The sequence below is a fragment of the Neomonachus schauinslandi genome, chromosome 12 (assembly GCF_002201575.2).
Source record: "Neomonachus schauinslandi chromosome 12, ASM220157v2, whole genome shotgun sequence".
Taxonomy (NCBI): Eukaryota; Metazoa; Chordata; class Mammalia; order Carnivora; family Phocidae; genus Neomonachus; species Neomonachus schauinslandi.
In genome coordinates this window covers 61,373,655-61,395,633 of record NC_058414.1, presented here as the reverse complement: position 1 = coordinate 61,395,633, position 21,979 = coordinate 61,373,655, and the positions used below count along the sequence as shown (strand labels likewise).

Below are 21,979 nucleotides of genomic sequence, written 5' to 3'. Positions count from 1 at the left end.
AACTGAGGGCAATTTTGCTCCTAGGGAACATTTAGCATTGTCCGGTTCCAGGGGACATTTTTGACGATCACGACGAGGTGGTGCTACTGACACCTAGTGGTCGAGTCCAGGAATGCAGCTAAATAGCTAAATATCCTACTATGTGCAGGACAGCCTGCTCCTACCGCCCAGGTATGCTGCTGTTGAGAAACCCTATCCTAAAGGGACAGTGAGACAAGTAAAATGTTTTGTGAGCAGAGGGATAAATACTTTGAGTCATTGGTGTCCCCGTGTAAATGCAGATTCAGTGGGACCCAGAGGCATTTCTGGTGGATCAGAGGGGCTCTGGACAAGGTCAGAGGCATGGATCTGCATCCTGGTAGTACCCCTGATCAGGGCTGACTTGTTACACCCAAGCCCACCATTTTTTGTGTAGGATACAGCCCGGCCCTGACCCAGAGTATCACCTTGGGCAAATATTTTCACCTCGGGGTGTCTGAGACACCTCATTCTACCAATGGTCATTAGACCCATCTGGGGAACTTTTTGACATGCAAACTTCTAGCTCCATTCCCTGGATATTTCACTTTAGTAGGCTCAGGGAAAGGGCCCTGGGAGCCATATTTATAAAAATCACCTCAGGGACTTCAGAATCACAGTCATAGCCAGGTTTGGGCCCTCTGATTTCCCTGCCAACTCCGATATTCAGGGCATATACAAGCCCTGGACAATGGAGACACAAAGTTTTGCCAGATATAGCTTCTCTCACCTCATGCAAATTAACCATTTTTGTGGCTCTGAGGTATTTGGATTAATTTTGTGTTTTCTGTTTTTACTATTAGTCCTGCTCCCACTATTAACACCACTACCCCTATAGGGCCAATAATAATAATAATTAACAACAACACAGAATGTCAAGGGTAGTACCCTGTTCTTTAGGACTAAAATGAAACTGTCTCAAGCACCATCCTGGGTGTATTTCTCCACATCTCACCAGCGACTCTGGGGTTCACTTCCAGCCCCAAGTTCCTGCTTCCTCTGATGTGGATCAGTCGACGGGTCATCTTGTTATCTTTTCGCATGACTGTGATGACTCAGACAGTTTCTCAGTGAACACAACCTCCATAGACACCAGGCCTGTGTGTGCAAAGTAGACTTTACAAAAAGTTTGCATAGGGTCAGGGGACGTGTAACACAGATAACCGTAAATCATGTGTATCTTCTGTTTAAAAATGTTCTCAGCCCTTCTGCCGGCTCAGACTCCAGGCGTTCGCCATGTTGCTGGTTTCCGACGTCTAGGCTGCTTTTGCCCTGCTCTGGACGGCAAAACAAAGAAATGAATGAATGAACGAAAACTATTTGTATACATATATATAAGATATATATATGTATCTGTGAATGTATATATATATGTGCATGTCTGTGTCTATATAACATGTATGTTTGTGTGTATATACTTATACACACACACACACACATACTTCTATATTTATGCACAACTCAGCCCTTCCTTCCTTTTGCTCTCCTTCCTGATCCTCACTCTGGGGTCTGTCTTGTCACTCCCTCATGGCCCACGAAGTCGTTCATATGAACAGAGATAGATAATCCCTTTCCCGGTGGGAGTTATGATGCCAACTGCGGGAGCTCACAGACCCCGCTAACCCAGCATTTGTGTGACCTCCTGCACACTCTCATGTACAGTGGTCCCTTTCATCCTCACCGGAACACATTAAGGTCATTGTCATTTCCCTCCTTTTGCAGATGAAGACCTGAGCTTTAGAAAACTCATGTTAATTGTTTGAGGTCCAATAGCATGTAGGGGCTATAGGGACATCCGCCCCCCCGCCCCCCGCTATTCCTCAATTCTAAATTGAGAACTTTTCCGTCCACAGCAGGAGTTTTCTACCCTGGATGCACATAAAAATCATCTGGGCGACTTTAAAAATACTAATGCAGAGTTCCACCCTAGTACAATGAAAACAGAATCTGGGGGTGGCGCTCAGGCAACTCTATATTTAGAAAACTTGCCTGGTGGATCTAAAGTGTAGCCCTGCTCTGTGGTGTGTTGGTCCCCAACATACCAACCTGCCAACCAGGAGACCAAGAGCCATCACGCGCACAGAAGTAAAGGCTGAGCTCCTGGCTCTTCTGGACCATGGGATATGTGCTGCTCCCATGAACTCACCCAGCCTTCTCCCAAATGTTGTTTTCAGACCCAAACACTTGGATCATTTGATAATGTTTCAGACCAGTATTCACCTGTCCAACAAGTCTGTCCACGATCCTACCTTTCCTTACCCCTCTTTTCCTCTTTCCAGGCACGAAGAAGCATTCTCATGGCTCACCAGCTCCAAGCACTAGCTCCGCAAGTCGCCTTGCCTTGCCAGGTGGGTAAATGGCACTGCAGCATAATCTTAGCAATCACAGGTAACACAAAGGACCTGTTTCTCAGTTGATTTTGACAGCTGATAAACTGGGAATCTGGCCCCTTATCTATCTAGTCCACCCCACATTATCAGAGAGCTCTGCCTCTGTCATCAAGATTTGTAATTTTCCTTCGGGAATGGACATAATTTACTTACCTGTGTTTCATAATCTTTCCTGCTCATTGATGGAAAGAGTAGATTCTTGTTCTTCCTGGATGTTCATCTGGACATGCTATGGAAGAACTTTGAGAGACAGATGGTACAGGGGAGGGTGTGTGAACCTTTGTGAGAGACTTGAGTTCAAATCCCAGCTTTGCCTTGTTCACATTGTGCAAGCTCTCTGCACTTACTCAGCTGCTTGGACCTCTGTTTCTCATCTGTCCGTGTGATGATAAGGATTAGAAATAATGCTTATAAATTTAGCATAGTACTGACTCACAGCTAATCTCTACTACTGAGAAATATGGAAGTCATGTATGATCTGTACTGGGTACCATCTAACATTTACCAGAAATTTTTAAGCATTCATGATGATCCTGTGTAATTACTATTTAATATGAGGGGCACCTATTGGTCATTTCGTCTCCATGCATAGGCTTCTCTACGATAATTTAATTTTTACGAGTAAAATTGGGAAGAACACATTTGTTTAGGAGGAAAGAGAGGCCATAAATAGGGACATTTGCAAATTTGAAAAATAACAAAAATTATAAGAAAGAAAAATGTTAATAATGTTAGCACTTGGAGCTAACCAAGATTGCCCCTCCTTCCAGTCTTTATTAAATACTTTTTTTTCCCTAGATTGCAATTATATTCTACATAGAATTTTGTTTCTTCCCCTTTAAAATTTACCTTTATATTATATTTCCCCCATGTTTTTAAATATTAAAAAATATTTCAGAGACTAACATTTCATATTATACCACAATTTATTTATATATTCATTGATAAATTTGGCTTTTATGTAGCTTGCATTTTTGTTATTATAGATAACCTTATATTCCTGTACATAAATCTTCTGAGTCTGTATGCATGGATTTGGGATAGATTCCTCTAGGGAAGATTACTAGCTCAAAGAATTTATACGTATTTAGGTTCTTGGTACATTATTGTCAAAGTGATTTCCAGAAAGGTAGTATTATTTTATACTTTTAGTGGTGAGTGTGCCTTTTACTATGCTCTTGCTAATGCTAACATTAATACTTTACCAATTTGATAAGAAAAAATTATATTCATATTCAGTTTGCATTTATTTGATCATTTTTTAAAAGAATCTGTTTTCTAATGTTAATTTGTCTTTTACATTTCTTCTTTTGGGAATTGCCAAACTTCATCCATTCTCAGAGGGACAGTGCCTTGCATTTTAGTCCCTCTGCAGTAGGAATGTTTTGCAAGCAATGTTGTGTTATAATTTAATGAGCAGCATTTTTTTCTTGGTTGTACATGAAATAATAGTTCACTTTATAATCAGTGGCATCTTAGATTAGATGAAATATAATCTATATCTATTTGCTTTTCCAACCTCAACTTCTGTATCTTCCCTACCGCAGTCTAAAAATTGGACTCACTGTCCACTGAGTAGCCCTTGAGCTTTCTTGCCATTGTCACTCTGCCTGGACTACTCCTTACCCTTTTCTTCTTCTGGATAATTTCTCTTTGTGGTCCTTCCAAATCATCTAGGTAGAATTAATAGTGACGTATAATGATTTGCTTGTAAACCCCTTTTCTCATTGTTAGGGGGCTTTTCCAAGGGTGGGGACTGTCTTTTTTTTTTTTTTTTTTTTGCCCCAGTGCCCGTCAAGGTGACAAGCATACATTGGGTGCTCATTAATGTCTATAAGACTGGGTATGTAGATGTGTGAGTGAGAAATATCTAATTTCATTTATGACTATATAGAAGGCAACCACCTTCAGAAAAGACTCATTTTCAAATTTGGATTTGTACTAATTATACTAACTTGCTTTTTAGTATTGACCAGACTCTGCTCTGTAGTCTCTGGAAGCCTCTTTCATCTTGTTCCTGCTTGTGGTTTTGGTGTTTTTAGGACTAGAGACATTAGGAGGAAAACAGCTCCAAATCAACTCCAGTGTGCTGTGATGGTGTTTGTTTTTCTCTGTAAGGTTATAACATTCCTGGGTCATGTGGCACCTCTGACATCATTCTGGACATCCACAATAATATGCAGAGCTGACCTGGTTCCCACCTGCTGTGCTGGGGGCCTGTTGCTGGCCTGCCAGGTTTCCAAGGCTTATGAGTCAGAGTTGCCGCCATCTTGTCTTTGGCCTTCATGTGACAGTTTAAACTGGTCCTAAATTGGGTGTTTTAGGCACTGAGTTCTGACCATTCCAAACCCTGTAGAAGTGGAGTGGGTAGTTCTCAAAACACTTGACATACTTAACTGTGCATTGTCTAGCAGACACCCTTCACATCACTCATTACAATGGCCAGCTCGCTACTTCTTCCTACCTCAGGAATACCACATGTTGCCTCCCTTGACTCAAATGCCTCTACCATAAACTCTTGGTGTAGGCTGTCAAGCAATTTAAAATATCATGTTTAAGGATACTCAAAGAGCCAAACAGAGGGATAATAACCCTTGAAAAACAATACAACAAAATTGTGCAGAAAAAAACCCCCCAAGAACAGAGATATGCAAAAGAAGCAATTCAAAATCTGAAATTTTAAAAAGCAAACAAACATAGTCATTGGAACTTAAAAAAAGAAAGAAAAACAATGTGGAACACAGCTGAAAAGAGAATTAATGTTGGAAGTTAGTCCTTAGGACTTGATAGCAAACACAGTATAGAGAGGGAACCGTATCAAAAATGAAAGAGCATGAACCATAAGACTTTTAGAAGATGATACAGAGATAAATCTTTATGACCTTGGATTAGGCGGTGGTTTCTTAGATATGACACCTAATACCCAAAGAAAAAATAGATAACACAACTTTTTTTTTTATTTTAAAGATTTTATTTATTTGACAAAGAGAGACACACTGAGAGAGGGAACACAAGCAGGGGGAGTGGGAGAAGCAGGCTTCCCGTGGAGCAGGGAGCCTGATGCAGGGCTCGATCCCAGGACCCTGGGACCACGACCCTAGCCGAAGGCAAAGGCTCAACGACTGAGCCACCCAGGCGCCCCGATAACACAACTTTGTTAAAGATAAAAACTTTTGTGTTTCAAGGGACACTATTAAGAAAGTGGAGGGGCACCTGGGTGGCTCAGTTGTTAAGCGTCTGCCTTCGGCTCAGGTCATGATCCCAGGGTCCTGGGATTGAGCCCCGCATGGGCTCCCTGCTCAGCAGGAAGCCTACTTCTCCCTCTCCCACTCCCCCTGCTTGTGTTCCCTCTCTTGCTGTGTCTCTCTCTGTCAAATAAATAAATAAAATCTTAAAAAAAAAAAAGTGGAAAGAAAATCCACAGAATGGAAGAAAATATTTGAAAATCATATATCTGATAAGGGTCTAGTATCCAGAATATGTAAATAATGTTCACAACTCAACAATAAAAAGATAAATAACCCAGTTAAAAAGAGGGCAGAGGATTTAAATAAACATTTTTCCAAAAAAGATATACAAATGGAACATGAAAAGATGTTCAACATCATTAGTCGTTAGGGAAATGCAAATCAAAACTACAATGACAGACTACTCTACATTCACTAGAATTGTGACAATAATAGCAAGTGTGATGATGATGTGGAGAAATTACTAGCCTTGTACATTGCTGGTGGGAATGTAAAATGGTGCAGCCACTTTGGAAAAGAGTTTGGTAGTTTCTCAAGAAGGTAAACATACAGTGACCAAATGACACAGCAATTCCACTCGTAGGTGTATTCCCAAGAGAACTGAAAAGATATGTTTACACAGAAACTTGTCCACAAATATTCAAAGCAGTATTACTCATAATAGCTAAAAAGTGGAGAGAAACTAAATGTCCACCAACTGATGAATATATAAACCAAATGTGCTATATCCATACAATAGATTTTTTTAAAAGATTTTATTTATTTATTTGAGAGCGAGAGAGAGCGCACAAGCAGGGGGAGCGACAGGCAGAGGGAGAGGCAGACTCCCTGCTGAGCAGGGAGCCCGATGCGGGGCTCGATTCCAGGACCCTGAGACCATGACCTGAGCTGAAGGCAGACACTTAACTGACTGAGCCATCCAGGCGCCCCTACACAATAGATTATTATCTATTATCTATCTAAAGGGCTGAAGTATTGATACATTCTACAACATGGATGAATCTTGAAAACATTTTGCTAAGTGAAAGAAGCCAGGCACAAAAGGCTACACATTTTATCATGCCATTTATGTGAAATAACAAGAATAGGCTTATCCATAGAAAGAGAGAATAGATTAGGGGTTTCTAGAAGCTTGAGGAGAGAGGAGAATGAGGAGTGATTTCCTACGGGTATGGGATTTCTTTTCATAGTGATGGAAATGTTTTGGAATTAGATATTGGTGATGGCTGCACAACCCTGTGAGTATGGTAACTGAACTGTACACTTCAAATAATGAAGTTTGTGGTATGTGAATTATATCTCAATAAAAAATGAGAGAGCATGGAAGATAGATAAATGGCTCTGAAGACTCACCTTGGGTGGAAAATGCAGCTCAATTGCCATACATACTTAAATAAAACCAAATGCATATCTAATGATATTGTGTGAGATTGCCTAAAATTACCTCAAAATGAGAAATTCTTAAATGCCATGGGAAGCTGGCTGTATTCAAGCAGGTTGCTTATAATAAAATGACAACCAACTAATGGCAAAATTTGCATTGGTAATAGTAGATGCCAGAAGACAATGAGAATGCATCTACCATGTGTTGAGGGAAAGTAAGTCAATATATAATAACTAAAATAGCTCAATTATTAGTTATGAGTGAAGGCAAAGTAAAAACATTTTCAGATATACAATGACATGGTTTACCAGTTGCGGACTTCATTAAAAGAAAGATTAAGGGATATACTTCAAAAAAAAAAAAAGAAAGAAAGAAAGAAAGAAAGAAAGAAAAATGAACCCCAAACCAAGGTGTATCTTCTTGTATCTTGAGATACAAGAGCAAATGGTATACACACTTTGGGATGCCTAGGTGGCTCAGTCGTTAAGTGTCTGCCTTTGGCTCAGGTCATGATCCTGGGGTCCTGGGATGGAGCTTCGCATCGGGCTCCCTTCTCTGCAGGAAGCCTGCTTCTCCCTCTCCCACTCTCCCTGCTTGTGTTCCCTCTCTTGCTGTGTCTCTCTCTGTCAAATAAATAAATAAAATCTTTTAAAAAATAATAAAAAAAATAAATGGTATACACACAAGTAAACAGAACATGTTGGTAAATTTGAGCAAGTAATTATAAAAAAATAATGTCCAATTTTTGTGTTAAAATAGGAAATGGAAGCTATAGATGGAAGGAAGTTTATTCAGTAGAAAGTTAAGGACTGCTAAAATCTATTTTGTGTTTGGACAGAACTTTGTAATTTTGTAACTTTTTAACACAAAGGATCATCAGTAAAATAATTGATATATAGCCTGTAACATTTAAATTGGGAACTGAACAACAACAAAGAAAGAATATAAAAATGTATCAATTTAATAGAAGGCAGAAAGGAAGAAAAGGAATAAAGAATGATTACAAAATTAGATAGTAGAATCAAATACAAAACAAAACCAAAATTAGATAGTAGAATCAAATCCAAAAATATCAGTAATAATAATAATTGCAAATGGCTTAAACTCTGGTATTAAAATAGGAGAGATTATCTGATTAGATAAGGAAAACAAAAACCAGACCTATCCTGCTTTTAAGTGCACACCTTTAAAAAAAATCTACAGAAAGTTTGCTAACATATGACAAAAGAAATTCTATGCAAAATTAAACCTAGTTCTTTGAAAAACATTGGCCATTTTAACATCTGTATAGCAGTCTGTTATATAAATGAGCCACAGGATGTTTAATCATTCTCCTATTGATGCTTTCCATTTTTTGCTATTACTAACAATGCTTAATGTAATGTCCAACAAGAAAAGCAAGTTGCAACAAGATATATACCACCTAAACACAATTTATATTACTTTTTAAAACAAGCAAAAATATTAGATATTTAATGGATGCATACAAATAAAATAACTGAGTGTTTCTATGCACAGGGATAATAAGCATCAAATTCTAGATGATGTTTTTTTGTGTGATGGGGGGAGAGAAGTATCCTGGAAGAGTATACTAGGTACTTCAACTCTATTTGTGACATTTAATCTCTTTAAATATATTTATGAGCTAATATGCAAAATGTTAAGATTTGATTAAATTGTATTGAAAGGACATGGGAATTTGACATTATTATTATCTATACTTTTGTGTATGCTCAAAATATTATATATTAAGAATTTTAAGTGAAAAACCCAGGGCTGTCCTCCAAGACAGCTTTGTTTGGTTTCATCCACGTAAACGTGATTTTACATATATTTCGGAGAAATTTAATGTTTTCCCTTTCTAACATACTGGGAGAGATGGGTGTTGGGATATGAGGATTCAGATATGAAGTAAGTCCTGCTGGTAACATGCTTCAATCCAGAAGCCACCAGAGACCACTTCATTAAGGAACAGCTTGTGTGGTTTCCGAAATTATCAAAGGAGTCCTAAAGCTCCAGCAACTGGGAAATTCTTCTGGGGCCATCTCCTTGATTCTTTGTGTATCTATAGCAAAGTGACTCTTACGTAGTAAAGTAATAGCACCTGCAGCTGATTTTTTCTAGAACCACCTTCCACCATGCCCCATGAGGTCTGTGAACCCAATCACACTCCATGTGTGGGCTGTAAATGGTGGAGAGCTGAGGACATGTTGGCTCTCACTGGAGGAGTGGCCCAGAGCTTCAGCACCACTCACAGCCATGACCGCTAACGAAGGAGCCTAGTCAGTGACTTACTTCTGAGCAGATTCCCCAGGGCACTTCAGTCACATCACTTTTGGGAAGTGATCCTTGGACGGAAAGGTACAGTACCATCCCCATTCGCTGATGCACTTGGCTGACGGCTCCTCCGTGTGTGAGGCTGCCGGCGTGCATCCTACTGTGGGCAGTAGATGTAGCTCTGCTTCTAATCTCCGTGCCTGATGTAGAAAAAGTTTGTGTGTTGAGATGCCACCTGGCTTGCAATGACATTGTCATGTGTCCTGTTCTAGGGGACTACGGATAAAACGTTCATCCAGAGGATTCCTCAGAAGAGAACTGACCAGCTCTGAGGTCTGAAGACATTTTAGGAAGCTTATGCTTTTTTTTTTTTTTTTTTTTAACCGAGACGAAGTATTATGTGTATTATAAGTTATTGAGTGGTAAACTTCAAAAAATAACTTCTGATCTCCCTAATACAGGTTTTTAACAATAAATACTTTGATATGTATTGCACATCTATTAACTATCAGGGATAATGCTAGATTCTTAACATGTATTACCTCATTTAATCCTCATGACGACTCTCTAAGGAAGGTATTTATCTCCATTTCACAAATTAGGGAACTGAAACATAATCAGATAAGTAGCTTGCCCGAAGTTAGCAGGCAGCAAGACAAGGCAAGCCTATGCTTTTTGCTTGAGTTTCATTGTTCATGGGTAAAGACCGATGTCAAATAGTCCAGACTGTAACCACCTTTCTTATTCTGCCTGGGGATTAGACCAGGTTCCCCTGCACTAATTCCAGGTGCAGCTCTGGGTGCGGAGGGATTCCTCACTGTCTTTTAAGTGAAGTTTCCAGTGAGTGCTCTCTTTGTAATTCTTTTATCTTGAGTTCAGTTTGAGGGATGGCGGTTGTCATTCTTACTATGGACTGGATCAAAGCCCATTTGTGATGTATTGATTTAGCATTTCAGAGCTCTAGAAACCTGGTGAAATTTAGCTTTGCAGGCTTCTTCTGGGATACGTCCTTGTTGGTATGAACAAAGGGCAGAGTTACTGACTGAGCCTTACACTTCCCATTTCATATGCATGTGTGGAAAACTGCACACAGGGATGGAAAAAGCTCAAGAAAAAGACTTAGCTTTTCTCCAAAATATTTTTCTCGTTTGAAACAGCATGCCTCACATACATTGGGCCTGCTGGGGCAAACAAAATGAAAGAGCTAAATTGAAGATGATCCCTCCTTGAGGGAGGACTTTCTTGTTCTTTTTTTTTAATTAATTAAAATAGTAATTTTATCAAATGAAACCATTAATCATTAAATCATCAGGTTGCAGGGCATTTAATAGCCAGCCATTCTTTGCATAAAAAGAGAGCTTATTTTCCAGCCTTACTTAATTGCTCCTCCTCTTTCACCTCTTTGTCAGAGGGAGAGGGGTTCGAACACCATACCTCAGTGCCTCTCCATACTCTAGGAAGACCTGTAGAAATGAGCCGAGGTTACAGTATTTGTCTAAAGTAAGAGTGTTCAGGCTTCAGGCTGGAGACCTCAAAGGGAAGGAACTTGCTGGCTCTCTTCTTGGAGCAACCGTGGGCAGCAAATCTGGGTATCAAGACATTGTGGAGGCAAAGAGGAACCATCAGGGTCTCGAGAGGCCGGTCAACTTTGCCAGCTGGTGTGTATTCTAAGGGGTTCATTTATTCTTTAGTAAGTGGGAGATGTATGAAGGTTACTGAGTGTGATGCAGAGTAGTTTACTCATTCATTAAATATTTCTCAGCATCAACTGTTACCAGTTCCGTGATTAGGTTCTGGGGATGCAAGTGTGCATTACACCCTGTCCCTATCCCCGTGAGGTTTGTAGCCAGGATTAATTATCTATTGGGTAAAGCATAAAGAAGCATTGAAAAAACTGGGGCATCAGTGATTTAAGAGTAACTTCCAATGAAGGTGACTTGAAGAATTATTATGTCTCAGCATAATAAATGCAAAGAGTCTTAAGAATCAAAAGTGCCCTTGTTATTCTCCTAATTGCATCAAGATTAGAATTCAGGGACTGAAACTTCTTTCATCCTGGTTGGTTGTCTAAGTCACACTTCCCATCCAGCCAGGATTTGCAGCACTCATTCACATTCATGGTTAGGCTTTGCCCAGAGTGATCTATGAACATCCATATTTGTACATTGTATAAATAGTTTAGAATGTGGGCTTGATGTTTTTGCTTTGCTTCAAATGGCACTTAGTTTCAGCAAAGTGGTTCCCTCGGGTAGCTGATATATATGTCTTTATATACATGCACATTTTGGAGAATTAGTTTTTCATGAATCAGAATGATGTGTTCTCTGCCACATGTTCACAAATAAATTTATTAAGTTAATCTCTTCATTGTTTGGTAACTACTTTCATGCAGTAATATCCAGTTGTGTGGGGAATTATATGACTTTTTTACACTAGAATAAGAAATCCATCAAGAGGACACCATTAAAAGGCCCTCAATGATGACCGTTCGTCCCCTATGCTATGTGATAATGGTGGGCACATACCACGTACCTACGACATACTGGCAGCCCACAAGTTTACAAGGTACTGTATATACATTATCTCACTTACACCCCCTTGAAAATTCTCACAGCACCATGCAAGGTGGTTACTATTCTTCCCATTTTACAGAGAAACAAAAACAAAAACAAAAAACCCGAGTCCCAGAATAGTTTATCTCCTTAGAATCTTACAACTAGTAATAGCTTAACCCAGTGATGTGCTGTCCCAACCCATGCTTCTCTTGTAATAATACCACACCACCTGTTCTCAAAGTAGATTTTCATGGGTTCAATTCTTTTTTTTTTAAGATTTTTATTTATTTATTTGTCAGAAAGAGAGAGAGAGCACAAGCAGGGGGAGTGGCAATTAGACAGAGAAGCAGGCTCCCTGCTGAGCAAGGAGCCCAATGCAGGACTTGATCCCAGGACCCTGGGATCATGACCTGAGCTGAAGGCACACGCTTAACCGACTGAGCTACCCAGGCATCCCTCATGGGCTCAATTCTTGTCACAGATCTTAGCACGTGGCCAAGGGTTGGAAGCCCCTGCATGTAATGATAAGACCTTGCCATCTGCCCCAGGCATCCCTTAATACCGAAGTATAAGTTGACTTAGTCTCAAAACAAACTTGGCACTTAAGCCAGTGTTTCTCAACCTGAATACACATTAAAATCAGTGGACATGATAAACATATTGAAACTTGGGCTTCACCTTAAAATAATGGATTGCTTCAGAGACTCTTGTGGGGAGGGCTCAGGCATCAGTAAACTTTAAAGCTCTCCAGGTGATCTGAAGTGCAGCCAGGGTTGAGAACTGCAGGTGGAAGCAAACAGCTTCGGGCTGGATGAAGGGCAACAAAACCATGTGGTTTATCTTTTCCCTACAGACACAGGTTCCTCTGGGGACCTGGAAATGCTGACGGGGTCACCTTTCTATCCCAGGTAGTGGTTTGGTTCGTGCAGTGTCATCTCAGCTCCTTCTAGGTAGCTGCTTATTGCTCTGTGAGGTGAAAATATGGAACCCATAGATTATTAAGCCTCATTTTCTTGAGGTAAAGTCCTTGGAAAGCCAGCATCTTTTAAAATGTAGATGATGGGTTTCATTATTGTGGTTTTTTTTTTAAGGTTATTTATTTATTTATTTGAGAGAGAGCAGAGCAAGTGAGAGAGAACCCTAGCTGGGGGGTGGGGGAGAGGGAGAAGCAGACTCCCCACTGAGCAGGGAGCCTGATGCGATGCAGGGCTAGATCCCAGGACCCCAGGATCATGACCTGATCTGAAGGCAGATGCTCAACCGACTGAGCCACCCAGGTGCCCCTCATTATTGTAGTTTTAATATAAAATACACCTTGAAGAGTTTGAGTAGATCATTACCTTAGACAACAGTACATCTAATGTGCATGGTTTATGAATGATTTTCTAGCTGGGTCATTGTTGCTAGATTGTATTTCTATAAAAGGTAGAGACACCGAGCAATGTGGCCTCAGTATAATGCTGTTTGTGTCTTGAGAAGACAGATGAATTCCTAACTGGGAAAGTATGCTGCTACTGAATTTTCCTGGCAGTTGCAAACCTTCCTGCTAATTCATGAGTTGTAGGATCTTCATCTGAGGAAGGGATGGAAATGGAGAGGAGGCAGCACCTACTGCATGTCAGTACCATGCTGACTGCTCCGATGCATGAGTCCATTCCTTCTCAGCACAGCTCTCTGCACTGAGACTTCTCAGCTCTGTTTTCTAAGTGGGAAACTGAAAGCGTGTGTCCGCATCATAGGGGGCTAGAGACAGAACTGAATCTGGCCCCTTCCAAGGATGGGGGTGGCTGCAATAAGGGATGTAAAAACACTGAAAAGTATAGAGGACAGAGACCAAGCTACTTGTCTCCTTAACAGCAGAACCTTGGGTTTCTAAAAGGTTGATATGTTCCACTTTCATTTTTTAAAGCCTAGATTTTTCCCTTCCCTAATGGGAAGCCTAGATAATGAACAAGAGCGAAGTCTGTTTTTCTGTTGAAACAAATTAATTTCTTCCACTTGCCCCTTAAGGAAAAAACCAGCTTGGAAAACCAATTCAGCCAAACTGCTGGAGGTTTAAAGGGTGTGCTTCTGCCTTGGGAATGGGATGACCCTTCTTGATTCAGTCCTCTGTGGAGCTGATTTATTGTTATTTATTAATTGAGAGGAGTCTTTTGGCTGATTTTGTGTTTTCTCATGAGCTCACCTTCAAAATGCCACTGATTCATGCCAAATTAGCTAATGCAGCTGACATGGTCATCAGAATCAGACATAAGCCTGGTTTGGAATTCTGGATAATCTGAAAAGATACCCCAGAAAGAAGCTAGAAAGAGTCCAGAGGGGAGAAAAATCCCAGAGGCATAAAGGAACAGGCAGATTGTCTCAAAAGGGCAGATTATCTCAAACTGAGCAAGACCCTAACTAGCAGAGCAAAAATCAGTCCTGCAAGAAATGTCAGCGCCTGTCCTAGAAGTCTTCTGGCATTCTGTCTGTTCAGGGTTTTAGTCCCACTTTATGCACCGGGAGTTACCCTTGGATATGATCACTATCACTACGGCGATCTTCGGAGAGGTCATCACAGACTGAAGGCATTCTTTATGCCAGACACTGTAGGAAATCCTTGACATGCCCAGTCTGGCTGAGTCCTCCCAGCAGCCCTGCGAGATGGGCAGCACTGTTACACTTGGGCTGCAGAGGAGAAACATGGAGCTTACAGGCAAAGTGACTTGCCCAAGAAAGAACAGGAGTGGTGAAGCAGGCTTTAAACCTAGATCTCTGCCTGCAAGGCTCTCACTCTTATTTTACCCCTCAGTCAGACATCAGGAACGTGCTCTTGGGTCTTATTTTTTCCTTTTCCACATGTGAGATTTATTTAGAAAACAATGGCTAATCTCAGGGTTGGTTCTTCTTGGTGTGGGTCTTCTTACAATCCTCAAATGATAGCACTGAAGTTGCTTTCTCCAACAAAAGAACGCCTTTTCATTTCTCAGAGCTTTTGTGTTCATGGTAGACCCAACAAGAACAAAATGTGGTGGACAGGAGGAAAAAAAAAAAAGAGCATAATTCTGAAGACCACATGTAACCTTAACAGATGCATCAAAGACTCCTCCCCACCCCAGGCAGTTTGTCGTGATCAAACTATAGCAGCAACGTTGGCTAGCTCTCTACAGTTTACACAACACGTTCAGTGTGTGCTAAACATTAGCACTATTGTTTCCTTTGTGACAATAAGGAAGGAGACATTTGGAGAGACCAAAACAGTAGTTCTGAAACTCACACACAGTGGAATTATCTGAAGAGCTTTAGAAACTCCTGAGGTCTCAGACTAACCCCCATAGATTCTGCTTTAATTGATCTGGGGTACGATCTGAGCATTGGGATTTTTTTTTTAAAGATTTTATTTATTTATTTGACAGAGAGAGACACAGCAAGAGAGGGAACACAAGCAGGGGGAGTGGGAGAGGGAGAAGCAGGCTTCCTGTGGAGCAGGGAGCCCAATGAGGGACTCGATCCCAGGACTCCGGGATCATTACCTGAACTGAAGGCAGACACTTAACAACTGAGCCACCCAGGCACCCCTGAGCATTGGGATTTTTAAAAGCTCCCCAGGTGGTTCTCATATGCAGCCAGGGTGAGAACCACTGAATTAAACATTTCACCCAAGATCTTAGTGCTCTACCTGGCTTGATTGCTCATCAAGAGTGGCTGTGACTTTTGGAATTCCTGTCAACATTCCAACCTGGCATAAGTGAAGGAAGAGATAAAAGCAGTTATTTAAGAGACCTGTTAGCCAGGACCTTTATATAATTCCTTCCTGAGCTATTACCACAAATTATATTAAGTGTGTGTCTTGGGGGGGATGACTTGCTTTTGCTTTGGGGGAAGTGTGACTATAGCTACTAACGAGCATGTTCAAGAATCCTGTATATTACACAGATTATATACTCAAATACTGAGAGTAAATACGAAGTACTGTTTTGACTCTTTTAATTTATTTTATTTTTTTTTTTAAAGATTTTATTTATTTATTTGAGACAGAGAGAATGAGATACAGAGAGCATGAGAGGGAGGAGGGTCAGAGGGAGAAGCAGACTCCCTGCCGAGCAGGGAGCCCGATGCGGGACTCGATCCAGGGACTCCAGGATCATGACCTGAGCCGAAGGCAGTCGCTTAACCAACTGAGCCACCCAGGCGCCCTTGACTCTTTTAATTTATTATGGTAGTTATTAAAACTTATTCTGAGCTTTGGTCCAAGGTTGCTTTAAATATCAGGTGAAGACTCCGAAGTTGAGCCGCTTGGATGTGAATCCAGAATCCAGACTTCCTGCATACCAGCTGTGTAGACTTTGGCAAGTTACTTAAGCTCTCTAAGCCCCAGTTTTCCTCGCCCCAAAAGGGGGTGATAACAGTGCTTGCTTCATAGGATTGTAGAGAGGGTGAAAGGCTAGTTCACATTAAATTCTTAGCATTGTGCCTAGTACACAATGTGTTGTCAGAAATCATAACTATTTTACCATGGCGAATCCTGACATGAAAATCACAAGCTCGGTTCTTACATCATTCCATCCTTAATGGAGCTGATGTTAGCTTTCCAATCCCTCGCAATTCAAAACTCGTGAATGATTTTTGTGCATTTTTTATAAGAGCTTTCCGACAGACACCACAAGTAGACACTGATTTTAGAGATGAAATGTATGGCAATGGGATTTTCTTCTTCATGTAAAACAACATTTCAGAGGCAACAAATGACTATTTTTTATTTTGTTAGTTGTGTGTGTCTGTGTGTGTATGTGTGAATGCAGATAGAAAAGGTCTATAATGGAAATTTTTTTTCCCCCAAAGGTCATATCACGACATTATCTTTGAAAGGGCAGAAAACATATGTCCAATACTTCTTATTTTAAGAAGGTGCTAATATTCGAATTTATTCAGAAGTTAAGAGCGGACCAAGTTCCTGCCCTCAGAGGTGGTGATCTGCAACAGAGATTCAGACATTCTCCACACAGAGTTGCTGCTGCTGTGTGAGTGGTTACAGAAGATCACCATGAAGTCAGAGAGGATCAAAAGAACAGAGACAGATTCTCACACATGAGATTCTCACACAGTTACTAACTCGTGGAGATTAGGCAGGACCCACAGTAGGTGGGGACCAGTGATTGCTCTCAGTGCAAAACAACAAGGTGTCCTGAAGTAGGGATTTATGATAGTATAGGATATGACACCATAAGATAAGAATAAGGAATTAGGCCAGTCTTTTCTGAAAGTATTTTCTGCTGAACACTCTGTGAGATGCCCCTGTAAAGGGAGTTCCCCAGCCTAATAAAATGGAGAAAAACCACATGCTGTTGGCTCTTCTTCGGGATTCCTAATACACATCCCCATTATTTAGGTGTCTGAGAAGTCCTGCCACGAAGATAGTAGTTTAAACCCAGTTAAATTTGACTAAGGAAACTCCCTGTCTCCCATTAATACCTATTACACTCACAACTTTATTGAAAGGTACTTTGAGAAACAGTAGACTAATATAATTTTAAAGTGTTTTAAAAACCCTCTTTTACATTGCAATACCTGAACTAACAACTATATTGATTTGATTTAGGACTAAGTCTGAATCTATTTTTGAAGAATAATTCTATACACACGTCTCCCACACCACAAGAAAAGTAGCCACCAAGTAAAATGGTCTCAAAGACAGAGACACAGACAGAAACAGAGAGGGAAAAACAGATAGGTCGGTCATGGCCGAGGAAAGGGAGAAGATCATACACACTTTTGGGAGAACTGTGGTGTTTACGAGAAAGATGAGATTTAAACGAACAGGGATTAAAACCCCTCAGAGAGCATTGCTTTTATGAGAAACAAATATTGTGTGTAATTGTGAAATAAAGGATGGTGATGTATCGATTTTAGTCTTGCACTTTTCTTTTCCTAAGTACATTTGAAAGTAATATAGATAATGACTCTCCCAAGTTCAGGCTCTGTGCAGCGAGCGGTATGTGCCTTCATCAAATCTTCATTAGCTAATTAGACCCTTTCCACGAAGTAAATTGCTCTAAGAGATGAGAGCAGACTTTGTGAATATGTCCTCAAGAGAAAAAAGGTCCAACTGGCTAATAATCAAGCATATGGAGGGGAGGGGATTCTGTTCCCAGTTTGGTTCTTCTTCTCTACCCCGGGAAAAGGAGAGGTGGATTTTAACACGATTGCTTGGGTTCAGCTGTGGGACGCATGTAGTCGTTGAAAGGGGGAGGATCAGATCCTCTTCCAGTATCTCTGGAATAGCCAGTAGGCAAATGAAAGAGGCCCAGGAGCCCACGCCAGTGCCCCAGAACAAAGGTCTCCACTGAATTCAAGATGGTGTCCTTATCCCTGGCTCTCCTGTTTTGCTCTGTCATCACATCATGTTCCCCTGCAGACTGGAAAGGCAGTCAATGCATACAAAACAGCCCTGTACGAATTTTTCTTTTTTCCAACATTTTGAGTAAGGGAGACAGCAGGCATATAAGTATTTCCACAATCTTGGTGGGGAGCCGGTCTCTATCAGCAGGTTCGACTCTATTCGCAGCGACTCCAGGGGCAAGGGGAGTTTTTGTTCAGACAATCAGAATTCCGGCAAATGGTAAATGTGTCTTCATGCTGAGAAGTGGGAAATTCAATAATACTTTGGCTGCGTTCATGCTGAGTAGTGAAAACAGAATGAATATGGAGAGGGATTGTGACTTGAGCAGTAAATCAGCTAGCCCAGACGTTTGCAACAAGCAGCTTTTAATCTGAAGCCTCTCTTGTTTCTACCCCATTCTCCAGGGTAACAGGGCTGTTTTTACATTTGTTCCTAGAGTGTTTTGTGCTGTTTACCATAAAACACAGAATTAAGTGCTCTGAGGTCTTAAAAAAAAAAAAAAAAACCCCCTTTTTTTTTCCCCATGTATATTATTACGTCGCTACAGGACCATTTGCTGCAAGTCTTTACTACGTGTTAGCCCAACTCAGAAGGCACAGTTCGTGTGGGTGTTACGGTGGTTCTAGCGTCCCTTATTAGACCTGAACACTTTTTTCTTCTGTAAGCGAAGTGACAAGTTTCAGTGGGGGTCACTAGAGTGGAAATCCCACGAGGGCAGGGATTTCGGTCTGTTTTATTCACTGTTCTATCAGCAACACCTAAGTGCTCTAAGAAGTCAATGAATGACTATTAGTCTACAGAAGGGAAAAGTCTAGTGAGCTCTGAGCTCTCTGAGATGTCTTGTACTAAAGCCCAAAGTGACTTCAGTTTTGCTGGCTTTTTGTTACGTATGATTTTGCAGAATATCTCTGATGTATGATTCTACGGAAGAAATTTTTAGCAGTATGTTTCTTTTTCAAAAGTCACATCACCAAAACCTGATCCACACAGAAAAATTAGAAAATGGAAACAACCAACCAAAAAACCATGTTTGTACTCTTCAGAGATAATCACTGCTATGATTTAAATGTATGATCTTCTGGGTTTTCCTATGCGCATTTGGATACATTTTTACTGTAATGAGATTAGATTACAGTTACTGGGTTTTTTTTACTTAACAGGATTACAGGAACCTTTATTTTTATTAATAGACATCTATATCGCTTTTCCATAGTATCACAGTAGTATATTTTAAGAATGTACCAGAACTTAACCAACCCCTATGATTGTATATTTAAGTGTTTCTGATCTTTTGCTTGATCATACTGGAAGAGAGCTGTGAAACTGGTTTTCACAAGGGTAACCTTTTGTTTCATGGATCTGTCCCCCAGTCTCCGCCCTTCAAGCCGACCCACCTGTGTATTACCTTTCTTTGCCGGCCCTGTAAGTGCTGTTAGAATCGCCTCACTGAGAGCAAGTGTTTGAGGAAAGGACTCAGCACCAGCTCTGTCCTTCATACCTTTTACCTAATTCTTCTTTTTTTTTTTTAAAGATTTTATTTATTTATTCATGAGAGACAGAGAGAGAGAGAGAGAGGCAGAGGGAGAAGCAGGCTCCCAAGGAGCAGGAAGCCGATGGGGGACTCGATCCCAGGACCCTGGGATCATGACCTGAGCTGAAGGCAGACGCTTAACCGTCTGAGCCACCCAGGCGCCCTTACCTAATTATTCTATCTCATTGGTTTGCAATGACCATTTAACCTGGTTTTCCCTTTACTCACTCTTACCCTGTCTCACTGACAACGCTCTCCAGTGGGACCAAGAAGGGGAAGAGGTGGGGCCGGCGGCGGGGGACAGAGAGAGGAGGAATCAGTTAGTACTTTATGTCTTTATGTGGCTTGACTGCTCATTTTGTTTTATCACTGAATAATATCCCATTGTATAGACGTTCTACAACGTGTTCATGCAATTAACTATTGAAGGAATTCCTGGCTTATGGTTTGGGGCAATTAGGAATTAACTTTTATAAATTTCATGTACAGGTGTTTATGTGGACGTCAGTTTTCAAATCAGTTGGGTAAATACCTAGTAGCACAACTGCTGGATCGTGTGGTAAAACCATGACCAGCTTCCTAAGAGACTGTCAAACCGTCTTCCAAAGTGGCTGTAATACTTTACATTCCCACCAGTGAGAATGGGAGTTCTTGTTGCTCCGCATCGTCACCAGCAACTGGTGTCGTCTGCTCTGTTTTGGATTTTATCCACCCTGATAGGTGTGTGGTGTATATCATTGGTGTTTTAATTTGCAACTGTGGCTTTCTTGCCATATGCATCCCTTCTTCAGTGAGGAGTCGGTTCAGATCTTTTGCTCCTTTGTAAATTGGGTTGTTGATTTCCCTTTACTGAATTTTAAGAGTTTTACAAAAACTATTTTGGACACAAGGCCTTTATATATGTGTTTGGCAAATATTTTCCCAGTGATGGCCTTTTTTTTTTTTTTTTTTAATCACTTCAGGATCGTGCGCCACTTTGCAGCCCTAAAAGCTTACATCCAATGCTAAATGCTGATCTGTCATCTGGCTCTGCTCGCCCGCATTTGCTTTGCTATTCCCAAAAGTGATCCTGTCGCCCCCTCTCACTTCCTTAACCCCATCCACTCATTGTCAAAAAACATTTGCATTCTGGGGTCCTCGTTGTCTATCTCTAGGAATTTGTCGTTCTTTATTTTAAGTTAATGACCAAGGTGAGAATGTGTTTATTCATATATCTGCAGTAAGATTCCCAGTGAGGGTCCAACTTGTCTGTTTCCTGGTTTGAAAGGAAACAGACAGGTCTAGGGGAGAGCAAATTGTCCACAGTCGTTAGGTTGTGCCATGTCAATGGTGAGGCTAATGGTTGTCTGTCTTCCTTTGCATGGCTACCAGTCATCAAGGCTCCTCTGCGTCATTTTAAACGCCCTGCTTATGCATCTAGCTCCTACGCACCTTCGGTCCCAAAGAAAACTGATGAGCATCCTGCGAGGTACAAGATGCTGGATCAGAGGATCAAAATGAAAAAAATTCAGACTATCTCACATAACTGGAACAGAAAATAGGTCAAGGGGAAGAGAGGGAGTGAAGGAGAGGCCCACTCCTCTGCCTGTCAGCACTCACCAGCCACAGTGGAATATGCTTCCAAGACCTTTGGAGGCTTTGGGGGCTGGTGCTTTTTGGTCGACTCCACCGAGGCAAAGTGAAGGCCGTATGTGATTTTCCCCTCTGTTGTTCTGTTATGGACCCATCCGTCACTGGATCTGGGAGTCAATGCAGACTCCGGTAGTAAGAGGGTGGTCTCATGTGGCTTTTATTTGTATAGATCTTTCAAAGTCTAAATCAGACCCAAATTAAAATGATGCACCCTCTTTAGAAAATTCCTCCCACTGACACTTCTTTTATCCCTAGAAGCTAACTTGCCCTAGTAAGAATATTGGTTTAATAATCACCGTATTTAAGGAATGCACTTCTAAAAACATCTTTTCCTATTGTAGTTAAAATTGGAAAAGATGTTTTAAGAGGTGCATTTCTTAAATACGATGATTATTATAATATTTAAAATACAGGTAAATATGTAACTTTCAAAGTAAACCCATTAAAGTTAAAAGTTGTGTTTCTGAATGTAACAATTGCAGAGGGAAAAGAAGACTGATGAGCAGTTGAGTTCATGGAGAATGCTGAACTGAGGCTTCACAAAGCTGATACAAGTCAAAAATAA

General features: G+C 40.8%; 1 protein-coding gene across 1 annotated transcript in view; it reads left to right on the top strand.

Moving 5' to 3' along the window:
• Nucleotides 1-21,323, top strand: part of PDE1C (phosphodiesterase 1C) — a 299,837-nt gene extending 278,514 nt beyond the window's left edge. The window contains exons 17-18 of the mRNA XM_021689572.2: nt 2,298-2,366; nt 21,154-21,323. Of these exons, the coding sequence (XP_021545247.1) occupies nt 2,298-2,366; nt 21,154-21,323 (239 nt within the window). The remainder of the gene's footprint in view (nt 1-2,297; nt 2,367-21,153) is intronic.
• Nucleotides 21,324-21,979: the final 656 nt, after the last annotated feature.